We start from the raw sequence: 13890 nt of genomic DNA, 5'->3' as shown, positions 1-13890 counted from the left end.
ACCTTTGACCCCTGTAAGGTTCTACATAGATTAAACTCCTTGTTCTTGATCATATAGAGGCTTCCAGAATACAGTCACAACTTGCCTTGATGAAACCACATTCGAGATTCACTACACGGACAAAAGTATCGACACACCCCTTCTAATTTGGATTCATGTGTTTCAGCCACAATTGCAAATAGGTGTAATAAATCAGTTATATGAAGGAAATGATGTGCTTCCGTGTACTTTCCGTTCCTGTTCCAGCATGACTGCTCCCCTGTGCACAAAGTACGGTCTATAAAGACGTGAAGATAAGCTCTGAATGGCTTGGAATGAACTAGAACATCAAATGAGCCTTCATTGACCAATATATATACAAATGCTCTTAGCCTTGTGAGAAGCCTTCTTAAAAGACTGGCCATTGTCACATAGAGGTCACCAAATAGTGCATGGTCAGCTCTACAAATACTTTTGGCCATAACTTTCCCTAGACAACTTTTGGCCTGAATGAAACGCCACATAACAACATGCATGCTACTGAGCTTTTTAGTTGAAAGAAGGACAATCGGAACCATTCATGTTTGAAGAACTTGCTTGTGGAGGCACCTTACAGGGTTTTGGTGGTAAGATATTCCAGGAAAAGTCTAAGACTTGCTTCCTGAGGCTTATTATGAGGCTTATTATTAAATCTAAGAGTAATTATTGTTTATTTCATTTTGTTTTCATCAACCGATTCATTCTGGTCAATGTTGCAATTGGCCTGGATCTTCTGGAAGCACTGGAACACCCCGGGCATGTTATTTTTGGCCCGAATGGGACGCCACATTAGCATTATTTACCATCCTGGGCTCTGTGGTTCTCACAGGATGGCAGTTTTCATTTCATACCATTCCGACACCCTGTTTCCCAGTTGTTTTCATAGTCGTCAGGTGGCCTAATATTAAGGAGTTATGATTGCTTACGTTTGGCCCGAACGACTGCTAACATTTCAGTCCCGTCTATCCCACAGTACATTTCCCCTCACCGTGACTTAGATTTATTTGCCCCAACCCGCCCACATTCGTCCCAGATCTGGCCGGCTCTTCGTGATCTATTTTAGTGTGCGGTTGGAAACATTTTCAGCGCTCCGCTACTGGTCCCAGCGGTGTGTACCAGCGCACTGGTAAAATACATAGTCCTGCAAAACATTTTCCATCCTCCCCTGACTGTGATTAGCAAGGTATGTGAAAATGGGCATTAATAATGCACCAGCGAGCCGTAAGCCTGCTGGAGCGTGGAGCTAGCAGGGTGACAAATACACTGGTGGGGCATTAACGAGTGCTGCAAGCTAGAGCTGGAAAGCAGTGTGGTATATCAGGAAAATACAGATTCTGATCCATTCTGCTGATAAAAACAGACCTGACAACAATTGAGCAAAAGTACACTAAATGACCAAAAAGATTAGGACAACCTTCTTAATTTTGGACGTTAAGTGTTGAAGCCGCTATATAGATCAAATCATATTAAATGAAGTATATGCTTTAGACTTTGGGACTGTTTGGGAAACGCCCCTTTCCTGTATGGGCTTGACTGTGCCTCTCTGTACACAACACATAAATCCATAAGTCCTGGAAAAGTTTGTTCTGGAAAACTCTAGTCTACACAGACCTTGACTGCAACCCCAGTGAACACTGGGGTGAGTCGGAATGTCAGTGCATCCCAGGCCTTCTCATCCAGCTCAGAAATGGGTGCAAATTCCCACAGACACACATCACTGTCGGAGCGTCCACATTAATGTAATCCTGATCGAACTGCCAGTCCCTGCTGCTGAGAAATCACCTACACAATGCTGCCACCATATTTTAAAGTGAAACTGGAATTGTGTTTGTGTTATATGACTGATTTGGCTCATTAGGGTGCTGGAATATTGATCGGAAGGATGCAGGTTCAAGCCCTATGGCTTCCAAGCTGCCCTAATGGACCCGTCATTGGTGTGCATTGTATTATGTTACAGCTATTAAGCCACTTTTCATCTTACACCAATCAGACTACAGAAACTTAGTTTTGATGGGTCGTCCTGACCTAGGCGAGGGTGTGTAGTTTCCCATTTGCTGTACATATGATTGACCGACTTGTCCCATCTCTTTTTGTCCAGATGATTCCAGTGCTCATTTGTTTTGTGGACTGTCCATACTATACTGATAGATCTTAGAAAGAGCCGGGCTGATCTACAAATGTTCTACTGTGTGTCCATTTATAAATATGATGAATGTACATACAGACAAATATATTATGGCCAAAGTATGTGGACACCGCTGCTTATTACTGTTGTATAAGACACATTATAGGTGTTAATTTCGTAGATGACGGTTTGATGACGTTGGTTTCATGTTTTAGCATAGCGAGACCAATAAGACATGACTAGTTTGTTTTGGAGGAGTGTTTTGGACTGAATGAGCTCAAATTCTTACAGTAAGTGTGTGATGGTGGGACTCTATATTAATGATGTCCAACAAGCTCATGGTCAGGCGTCTACATACTTTCGGCCATACAGTAAAGCTGAGGGTTTTTTGAGGCACATTTCCCAAGGGATTAGTTACTGGCTCCATAACATGAGCGTATTTGTGTGTGTGTGTGTGTGTATCATAAATAAACACCCCACGATCTGTGTTAGTCCCGACAGATGACTTAGGTTCAAGGGTCAGGTGGCGCAGCAGTAAAAACACATGCTGGAACACCAGAGCTGGGATCTCGAATACATCGTATTGGGGTGGGATTAAGCCGGATAGGGTCTCTCTCATAACTAATGCAATTACGACCTCTGCTGGCCAATCGATGGCGCGTGCACAGAGACGGGAAAAGAGTGCGCTGATCAGGGTGTGTCTCTCCGTACACAGTGCTGATCCGCACTGCACTCGTCAAAGCGTAGGTGACAAAATGCATACGGCTGCTGCCAGCATGTCGGAGGGGGTGTGGGTTAGCTTCGTTCTCCTCAATCAGAGCGGGGTCGGCATTGGTGGAGAGGAAGCGTGACGTAATCAGGCGCTAAATAGGGGGGAAAAAAACAATAAATGATTGAATCATCAAATCAAATCAACCACGTTTAACCCGAGACCCACAGACAGATTCATTCCCAGATGAAGAATCAATAGGTCTGTCTGAACTTGCTCCTCAAACCACAGAACTAACCGTCTGCTCCGTTTCTTGTTTCGACCAGGACGCGCCACTGAGGAAGAGGAGGGAGCCGATGTGGGCGGAGTGATCAGCGCACCGTCGATCCGAAGGTCTGACCGGACCTGAGCGCAGAGGCGCTCTTGAACAGCCCCCCCCCCCATTTTCTGCTTGTGTTGGTCCCCGCGATCGTTTCGAAACTGTTTCTCCAACGCTTCTTCCAAAAACTTAGACTGTTTTCCAAAGCAGAAGCAGCACAGCCCTCCCAGACTGAGGTGATGGGAAGCGTGCGGGCTAACCGCTACAGCATCGTGTCATCAGAGGAGGACGGGATGAAGCTGGCCACGATGGCGGTGTCGAACGGCTACGGGAACGGGAAGAGCAAGGTGCACACCCGGCACCAGCCCCAGAGTAGGTTCGTCAAGAAGGACGGGCACTGCAACGTCCACTTCGTCAACGTCAGCGAGAAAGGTCAGCGCTACCTCGCCGACCTTTTCACCACCTGCGTGGACATTCGCTGGCGCTGGATGCTGGTCATTTTCTGCCTGGCGTTCTTGCTCTCGTGGCTCTTCTTCGGGTGCATCTTCTGGCTGATGGCCATCTTTCACGGAGATCTGGACGGCAACGCTCCGAAATGCGTCTCGCACGTGAGCACCTTCACCGGAGCCTTCCTGTTCTCCATCGAGACGCAGACCACGATAGGATACGGCAACCGTTACGTCACGGAGGAGTGTCCCATCGCCGTGTTCATGGTGGTCCTCCAGAGCATCGTGGGCTGCATCATCGACGCTTTTATAATCGGAGCGGTGATGGCCAAGATGGCCAAGCCCAAAAAGAGGAACGAGACTTTGGTGTTCAGCCACAATGCGACGGTGGCCATGAGGGACAACAAGCTGTGTCTGATGTGGAGGGTCGGCAACCTGCGCAAGAGCCACCTGGTCGAGGCTCACGTCCGGGCTCAGCTTCTTAGGTCTCGTACCACGGCGGAGGGAGAGTTTATCCCTCTGGACCAAATGGACATCGACGTCGGGTTTGACAGCGGCATCGACCGCATCTTCCTCGTCTCTCCGATAACCATCGTCCATGAGATCGACGAGGACAGTCCGTTTTACGACATGAGCAAGCCGGAGCTGGACAACTCGGAGTTCGAGATCGTGGTCATCCTGGAGGGCATGGTGGAAGCCACGGCGATGACCACTCAGTGCCGTAGCTCGTACCTGGCCAGCGAGATTCTCTGGGGCCACCGGTTCGAGCCCGTCCTCTTCGAGGAGAAGAACTACTACAAAGTAGACTACTCGCGCTTCCACAAGACCTACGAGGTCCCCAGCACTCCGCTGTGCAGCGCCAGGGACCTGGCGGAGAAAAAATACATCCTCTCCAGCCCCAGCTCGTTCTGTTACGAGAACGAGGTGGCGCTTCCGAACAAAGAGGAGAAAGAGGAAGGAGACGGGGGCGGACCGGTGCCCACCAACACACACACTGATACCGGCTCGGACTCCGACCACAATCAGGCCGGCGTGCCCACGGAGCCGCGGCCTTTGAGGCGAGAATCAGAAATCTGACTGACCGGATAGACCTAACAAACAGGCACATGGACTAAAACCAAGGTCCCCAGGGGATCCTGACTTAAGCTGACGGTACAGCTGCGAGTAGAGGTTTATAGACAAGCGCGTTCGGGCGAATTTCTATCTTTTATAAAATACATAAACAATCTAACGGCATTGCACTGTAAAACGAGTGCACATACAAGGGAAGGGTGACTATCGTTTCCACCGTGGGTCTCAATCTGTGGCACGAGGGCAACTTAAGACCCGCGATGATGTTCTTTGGGTCTGTTATTTCAATACATTCGTGACTAGTTGTTTTTTTTAATGTAGCCCGGCTGACAGAAAGGTTGAGAACCACTTTTACAGTGGCGAGGATGTAACTGCTATGAAAACTTGAAAACAACAGGCATGTCTTCTTTGCATTTGTCCAGACTGATTAGAAGTACCCGAGCCAAAAATATCAATTAATTAATGGCACGTTTATGTTACGGACACACAGAATCAATTTATATTTAAATACCTGCAGTATTAGGGATATTTTATTGTTTGGTTGGTTGGGTGTTCAGACGGGACCTGGGTTAAACAAAACTGTTAAAAAAGAAAATCATAGAAAATTTGTGTCATGGCTTCTTAATTCTCATTATGTAAGTTTATTGATGACAGCTGACATGGCACTCTTGGCATTAAGAACTACATTCGACCTTGGTCTTTTTCTTCTATAGTCTGGAATAATAGCCAACCTGTCACACTGTGCTGAGTGGAAATGTATCCAGAAGCTCAGATGCGTTCGGGCGTCTACATACATTAACATTTCCATTTTCGGCAACTTACAGTACTGTGACAGTATACTGTCTAAGCAACTGAGGGTTAAGGGCCTTGCTCAAGGGCCCAATGGTGGCAACCTGGCAGTGGTTGGGCCTGAACCAGCAACCTTTTGATTACAGGTCCAGTACCTTGTCCACTAGGCTACAACTGCCCTATACTTACAGTATACAGTTTAAGCAATTGCGGGTTAAGTGGCAGTGGTGGGGTTTGAACCAACAAGCCTATGATTACCAATCCAGTTCCTTAACCACAAGACTACAACTGACACACAGACGTGATTGGTTACGTCTGAGACTGGCGTCCTGTGGCGACGTGTTGGGACAGAAAACCACACCCACTGTGACCCTGACCTGAATTAAGCAATGATACAAGATGAAAATGATGATGATGAAGCGCTATTTATATGGACACAGAGAAGTCATCAGCTGTAGTCGATTATAATTAAGAGAATTAAGAGGCCTTGTTAATTAACAAAGCTTAATAATATTAGATAGACTTATTAATTGATTTATTTTAGAAGTTCAAGACTAGTAATCGAAAGGTCACTGGTTCAAGCCCCACCGATCTCAGGTTGTCACTGTTGGGCCCTTAAGCAAGGCCCTTAACCCTTAATTGCTTAGACTGTATACTGTCCCAGTACTGTATAACCAAGGAGTAGATACGACCCGAACAAGATTATTTTAATACAGTTTTATTGTTACGCAGGGCAGTTAGGGCAGTTGTGCCTAGTGGTTAAAGTACTGGACTAGAAATCAGAAGATTGCTGGTTCAAGCCCCATCACTGACAGGTTGCCACTGTTGGGTCCTTAAGCAAGGCTCTTAACCCTCAATTGATTAAACTGTATACTGTAAGTATAGGGCTGTTGTAGCCTAGTGGACAAGGTACTGGACCTGTAATCAAAAGGTTGCTGGTTCAAGCCTTACCACTGCCAGATTGTCACTGTTGGGCCCTTGAGCAAGGCCCTTAACCCTCAATTGCTTAGATAGTATACTGTCACAGTGCTGTAAGTCGCTTCGGATAAAAAGCATCTGCTAAATGCCGAAAGTGTAAATATACTGTATATGTTACTCAAGTATTTAGACTCACAGCAGACCATTAAAGGGTTTAAATCAATCTGGCAACTTGGTCAACCTGGTCCTGTGTGTGACTTAATGTAGGTGTGTGACCTGTGACCACAATCTAAACACTTTAATCACTATTAATGTAGCAGGTGGGTCGCTCTGTGCTGGTCATACAGGAGGCACACGGGGCACGCGAGGCTGGGGAAAACGCAGAGAACATGCCTGTTTACGGCGGTAAATCCCACAGGGTCGACACGGTGTCAAAGCCTGACACAGCAGTCATCCCGTCCACTGGGGGAAGCGAAAGTGCGAACGCGCCAATGCGCTAATGAATGTTTATTTTTCCATACATGCTGCTATGTTGCATATTCAAATAGGGTTTTGGAGACTGAAGCCAATGAGTATTTGAGACAATCTATATCTTATATTATATAAAAAATTGAGTTCTTTAGATCCTTTAGAAGTCAGATATATTTCGCGATGCGGATAGATTTAATACGCATTTTTTTAAACACGCCTCCAGATATTTTCATATTCAAAGCCAAATATTTTTATGTTAGAGAATCGGTGGATAATCAGGCTACCGGGTAGCCTAGTGAAGACTCTCAGCCTTCCGTGTTCAGTGTTATTAATATTATATTTTAGTAAAATATAAGTGTTGAGGTTGCTTCAAACCTCTAGATTAGAGTCCAAAATGTACAACTGCACTGGATTGTAGCCTGAAGATCAGAGCTGAACATCTAATCCTACACTTTAACCTCACATGGGGTCTGTTCCAAAACCTAGTGAGCTACCTACTGCCTACCTAGGAGGAATCTAATAAGACATTGAACTCATAGGGCAGATTATATAGACACACTACTTAGACAGCGATTACGGCGATTACGTCAACACAGTTAGCCTCAGGCCATTCAAACCGATGGGCTGAGGCGGCACAACCCGCTAGCATGCCAGCTACCGTCTTCCTTCGTGTACCAAAAATGGTGAAATTGTCCCTTGACGAGCCCGAATTTGCAAATAAATCACACTTGTACACTCACTCACTTTCTTAACCGGCTATCCAATTAGGGTCGCGCTTTTCAATGGGCGCAAGGCACACAGTAACACCCTGGACGAGGTGCCAGTCCATCGCAGGGCAGAGACACACACACACACACACACACACACACACACGTACACATCCATTCACCTATAGGGCAATTCAGTGTCTCCAATGAACCTGACTGCATGTTTTTGGGCTCCTGGAGTAAACCCACGCAGACATGGGGAGAACATGCAAACTCCTCACAGTAAGGACCCAGACCGCCCCGCCTGGGGATCAAACCCAGGACCTTCTTGCTGTGAGGCGACAGTGCTGCCCACTTAGCCACCGTGCCGCCCACACTCGTACACCTTTATACAGATTTAAAATCAATGAGAATTTATTAACATAACATAAGGTCCGAGAACAGTTGTGCTGCACTGAATGCTGGGATTGCCTTCACATCAGACGCTCCCTCATTATTCGGTCAGATTATAATTTCAAATAAAGGCACCTCAGTAGGCAGCATGTTAATGCATCTAAGAATTCGGACAGCCTTCTGTTCCGGTGTGCTCATAGGATGATGTAAAATTTGCTATACACAGAGATCACTAGGTTTTCGGACAGACCCCATGTTTCCATTAATTAAAACCAGTACGTTCTGTACATTAACCTGTTCCAAATTCTCATTACAACGTTTCAAGTAAAGCAAATTCTCTCAGAACGAGCAGCACACATGGCATATTGAATCAATATGGATCTGTAATAGGTTTCTATGTTTTCTGTTGAAAAATGAATACCTGGTGAGTAGCCAAAATCAGACGGCTGAAATATAACCACCCCCTGTTTAAGGCTTTGCGACGACGTCTCTCCTGGTTTGTAAATATCCCAGTACTTTTTGCAGTCTCTGTTTTATTTTTTGTATCAGTCTTCCTTGTACTGCAAAAAACAATGGAATGTACAGATTGTTTATATATGATTAATATTATTGAAGTTATTATTATTGTTGTAATTATTGTACATGCTATTTTATTTCTTTTTTTTTTCAATAAAATACGAACGAAGGATTAAACCTGGCTGTGATCTGATGTGTGTGTGTGTGAAGATTCGCTCAGATTAAGTCTAAATAACTATACACTGATCAGATATAACATTAAAACCACCTCCTTGTTTCTACACTCACTGTCCATTTTATCAGCTCCACTTACCATATAGAAGCACTTTGTAGTTCTACAATTACTGACTGTAGTCCATCTGTTTCTCTACATGCTTTGTTAGCCCCCTTTCATGCTGTTCTTTAATGATCAGGACTCTCACAGGACCACCACAGAGCAGGTATTATTTAGGTGGTGGATCGTTCTCAGCACTGCAGTGACACTGACATGGTGGTGGTGTGTTAGTGTGTGTTGTGCTGGTATGAGTGGATCAGACACAGCAGTGCTGCTGGAGTTTGGCAGCGTCAGGGGGCAGCGTCCTGTGACCACTGATGAAGGTCTAGAAGATGACCAACTCAAACAGCAGCAATAGATGAGCGATCGTCTCTGACTTTACATCTACAAGGTGGCCAACTAGGTAGGAGTGTCTAGGAGTGGCCAGTGAGTGGACACGGTATTTAAAAACTCCAGCAGCGCTGCTGTGTCTGATTCACTCATACCAGCACAACACACACTAACACACCACCACCATGTCAGTGTCACTGCAGTACCTGCTCTGTGGTGGTCCTGTGGGGGTCCTGACCATTGAAGAACAGGGTGAAGGCAGGTTATAAAGCATGCAGAGAAACAGATGGACTACAGTCAGTAATTATAGAACTACCAAGTGCTAAAACAGACAGTGAGTGTAGAAACAAGGAGGTGGTTTTAATGGTATGACTGATCAGTGTATATGATAAATAAAGACCTTGTACTGAATGTTTTACTCTTAGTACAGTTTTCTTTCTACTATCAAATACATGATGAGGAAATTTGATCAATCTGGCCTCTCCTGGGTTCTTCACCACTGTCCCCTGTGCCTGGAAAAAGCAACTGGATAGACGGCGGTTACTCGCTCATAGTACCGTACATGGCCTCTTTAAAACCCGGTCGTGCATTCCTGACCGGTGTTCTGCGTAATCCATCGTCACTGTTTCAAGGTGAGAACTTCCAGAACCTTCACCACAGGAAATGGGTGTCGTTCTGAACGGTACGGGGTGAGAGTGGCTCTGCTCGTCCCCCACCAGGTCAGGTCAGGCAGTGAGAAGTGTTTTGGAAAAGTGATGGAGTTACTGTACGATGGAAAAATCCTCATCCGCTGGACGGCGAGATGGACAATAATGTCAACTTAAGGGCTCTGCGCTTCTGAAGCTGTGGAAAAATGAGAGAATGTGTGTATGTGTGTGTGTGTGTGTGAGAGAGAGAGAGAGTGAGAGAGAGAGAGAGAGAGAGAGAGACAGAGAGATGGTGAGAGAGCTCTTCTGTTTGCAAATAGTCATTACAAAGTCCATTAATTAGAAAGATGGACAGGAAAAGGTGGAGAAAGAAAGAGAGAGCGAGAGAGAGAAAGAAAGCCAGACTATATTTAGCCTGTCACTATATGGCCAAAATACATGGACACCCCTCCGAATTATTGAGTCCAGCCACACCCATTGTGAGGGAGAGAGATGGATAGATGGATGGATGGATGGATTGATGGATGGATGGATTGAACATATGGGTGGATGCATAAGTATGTGGATGGACTGGTGAATGGATAGGTCAGTGGATGGATGGATGCATGGACGCCTGAATGGGTGGATGGATGAATGGGTGACTGTTTGGGTGGTTGGATGGATAGATGGATGGATTGATTGAACATATGGGTGGATGCATAAGTATGGATGGATGGGTTAGTGGGTGACTGTACAGGTGGATACATGAATTGGTTAATGGGTGGGTGAATGTAAGTTTGGATGGATGGATGAATGGATGGATGGCCAAAAAGACAAATTAATGGATTGGGTGAACGTATGGGTGGATGCATACGTATGTGGATGGACTGGTGAATGGATAGGTCAGTGGATGGATGGATGGATGGATGGACGGATGGATGGACAAACAGACAGGTTGGTGGGTGAATGAATGGGTGGATAGATGAATAGGTGAATGTATAGGTGGACGGATGGATTGATGGATTGATAGATTGATAGATAGGTTAATGGGTGGGTGAATGCATGTATGGATGGATGGATGGATGGATGGGTGAGTGGGTGAGTGTATTGGTGGGTGAATGTATGAATGGATCGGTGACTATATGGATGGATGGATGGATACAACATCTCAGCTGCTCAATGGTCCCATATGCATTACAGATTTGTAATAGAAGACAGATCTGGACTGCAGGCAGGCCAGTCAAGCGAAGCCACACTGTTGTGATAGGTGCAGAATGAGTCCTGGTATCATCTAACTCTGAAATAACCATGGACTCTACAGGAAAAGACGTCGAGTTAATGGCAGGGCACCAATGGTACCCTCACACTGCTGTACCCCCCATACCATCATATATGTTGGCAGGTAGATAGATGAATGGATGGATAGATGGATGTCCAGCCATCATATATTCTCCCCTCTGTCCACCCACTCCTTAGTCCTTCCAGATGAGCGGATTTCAGAGCCGGTTAAAGATATTTAAAGAACCTGCAGTAGTGGGAAGCTCCACCTCGGTTCGCTCACACTTCTGCACTGGTGGGAAAATTCAGAATCAAACGTCACGCTTTTCCGCTCACACCATTTAATAATTCGATTTATTTATTGAATTACTAATCTGTGTGGTGACCAGGAAAAGCCTGCTGAGGTTGTACTTCCTGTCAGAAAGGAAGAGGTCACATTGTTATGAGCTTTATGGAGATTAGTGTGTGGTGAGTTTATGTGCTACTGTTCTAGCCTAACCCCACCCAGAACCCAGTGTAGATCAGAGCCAAGCATTCAAGCATGTAGCAGCATTAGAATCAAGCTTTTGAGTAAACGATTACAAATGTCTTAAATATCGTTTATAATCTGATCATCTCATTTGTCCTCGATGACTCCTGAATGTTTCTCAAGCGCAACCCGGCGCTCAAGCTCCCCGAGCAGCTGTGATCTGAGGTCAGGGCGAACAATACAGACCTGAGGAGCTTCCTTCACCAAAACAAGCACAAAACAATTCAGTCTGTAAACCTGAACCCAAGCCTGGGAAAAGCTCCGTCTCACACTGGGAGTCCTGCGGTGGGACCTGTGATCTTTGAATGTTGTGTCTGGTCATGTGAAGTGGTTTCCTGATTCACACAGATCGTGCTGCACCTCACATCTCTGCTGGAGGGATCCAATCTCCCGTCTACAACAGCGCACAAACGTACGGGATATTATATACGTTTATTTTCTCTAAAGCTGGTTGTAGGCTTTGCATTTTTATGCATTTCAGTATTTAGCAGACACTTTTATCCAAAGCAACTTACAGCACTGTGAAAGTATATTGTCTGAGCAATTGTGGGTTAAGGGTCTTGCTCAAGGGCCCAACAGTGGCAACCTGGCAGTAGTGGGGCTTATAACCAGTGACCTTTTGATTACTAGTCCAGTACCTTAACCACTAGGCTACAACTGCCTAGTGGTTTCTGGGTGTCTCTGGGTGTGGGACTGTCTGGCGCCCAGGTGGCGCAGCGGGATATTCCACCAGCACACCAGCGCCGAGATTCTAAACTCATCGATTCGAAACTCGGCGTTGCCACCGGTCGACTGGGCGCCATCTAGCGAGCATAATTGGCAGTGCCTGCAGCAGACACTAACTGGCTACTGTGTCTGCTAGGGCGGGATGTGCAGAATGCATGGGTGAAAAAAAAAAGGACTGCGGACGGGTCGTGAGCAGGAAATAAACCCTTAGCGAATGCGATCAGGGATCCCCAGCAGCGGAAGACAAATTGACTACGTGAAATTGGGAAAAAATGCATAAATAAATAGACAAAAGAAGGCATGTCTAAATTCTTAGAAATATTAAAATGCTGCCTACTTAGGTGTCTTGATTCTAAGCGATTATCTGATTGAATAACGAGGCAGCGTCCTTCAATGAAGGTGTACAAGTGTCACACGGAGGGAGACGTTAGCTGACATGCTAGCAGGTTGTGCTGCCTCAGCCCATTGGTTTGAATGACCCAAGACTAACTGTGTTAGCCTTATAAGCTAAAACTGCGGTCACGTAATCACCGTAATCACGGTCGTAATAAAGTCGTGCGTCTAAATAATCTGCCTTATAAGTTCATTGTCTTATTAGAATCCTCTCTACTGAGGCATTTCTGCCTCCAACCGTCTGCTGGATCGTCTTAGGTCATACTCACATCTGCACAGTTTCACAGCATTGACGTACCATACGTGAGCATAAATATTAAGCTCTGACATTAATCCATGATATAGCAGGACTTCATGTAAGTCTAGACCATCGGTGGATGATTTTTATACATGAAGGTCCAAAATCAACCTCAAAAAAGGTGTAAAATTGCTAAATACAAACCTTACCTTGTATATTACATGGGAATATACCATTTCATGGTTCGTGGCACGATTTTCATGGCCGTTAATTAAGTAAGACCTTAATTATAACCTTTTTACCCATCTTTACCAAGGGTGCCTATGATTCTGAAGAGGACTGTATGACTGATTGCTGCACAATTTCTGTCCACTGTAATGTAGCCTAACCAGGGACCAACCAGTCCTCAAGCAACTGTTACTAACTGAAGTTGTAATTTTACTCTCTGCTAAAAGTCAACTCAACAACACTCAACATCATCTGACCCAGAAGCTTCCAGAACTGTTGGAAAAATGGCAGCATGCTCGTTCATAATGAGCTCTTAAGTTCTTTAGTAATCTCTTGCTAAGGTCAATGAGATGCTGATGGGGGATAAGGAGGTATTTTTCCATCCCTCAGGTCTACTGTCAGAAATAACCGCATACCAAGGCATCGGGCAGCTGTGCCGTTACAGATGGAACAACTCTCAAACCTTTCGTTCAGTTCTATTCTATTCACGTTAGGTTTGGAAATATTCGCTTAGATATATTCTGAAGTAGTTGAAGGTCAGAGGTGGCGCGTTTTTGTAGTTCCACCACAAGTGGAACTGGTGTGGTCTTTCAGTCCATGATGTCCAGTTTCTAAATGTCAGGTCCAGAATTGACATACCTAGTAACGTCACATTGTCCATCTATCTGACCAAAGTACTGTACATTCTACAAGTCAAACAGTTTAAACTGATAAATACTGTACATCCATTATTCATTTTTAATTAACAACCAGTGATTAGTGATATCTAAAAATACCTGGCATATA

The 13890-nt window shown here is 45.3% G+C and overlaps 1 protein-coding gene across 1 annotated transcript; it reads left to right on the top strand.

The window, feature by feature from the left end:
- Positions 1–3410: 3410 nt before the first annotated feature.
- Positions 3411–4880, top strand: kcnj2a (potassium inwardly rectifying channel subfamily J member 2a). Its single transcript, XM_063003543.1, has one exon. The coding sequence runs from the start codon at positions 3411–3413 to the stop codon at positions 4692–4694; it is 1284 nt and encodes a 427-aa protein (XP_062859613.1). The 3' UTR covers positions 4695–4880.
- The last annotated feature ends 9010 nt before the right edge of the window (positions 4881–13890 follow it).

The sequence above is a fragment of the Trichomycterus rosablanca genome, chromosome 10 (genome assembly GCF_030014385.1).
Source record: "Trichomycterus rosablanca isolate fTriRos1 chromosome 10, fTriRos1.hap1, whole genome shotgun sequence".
Lineage (NCBI taxonomy): Eukaryota > Metazoa > Chordata > Actinopteri > Siluriformes > Trichomycteridae > Trichomycterus > Trichomycterus rosablanca.
The sequence above is the reverse complement of the archived record's forward strand: the minus strand, read 5'-3'. Positions and strand labels throughout refer to the sequence as shown.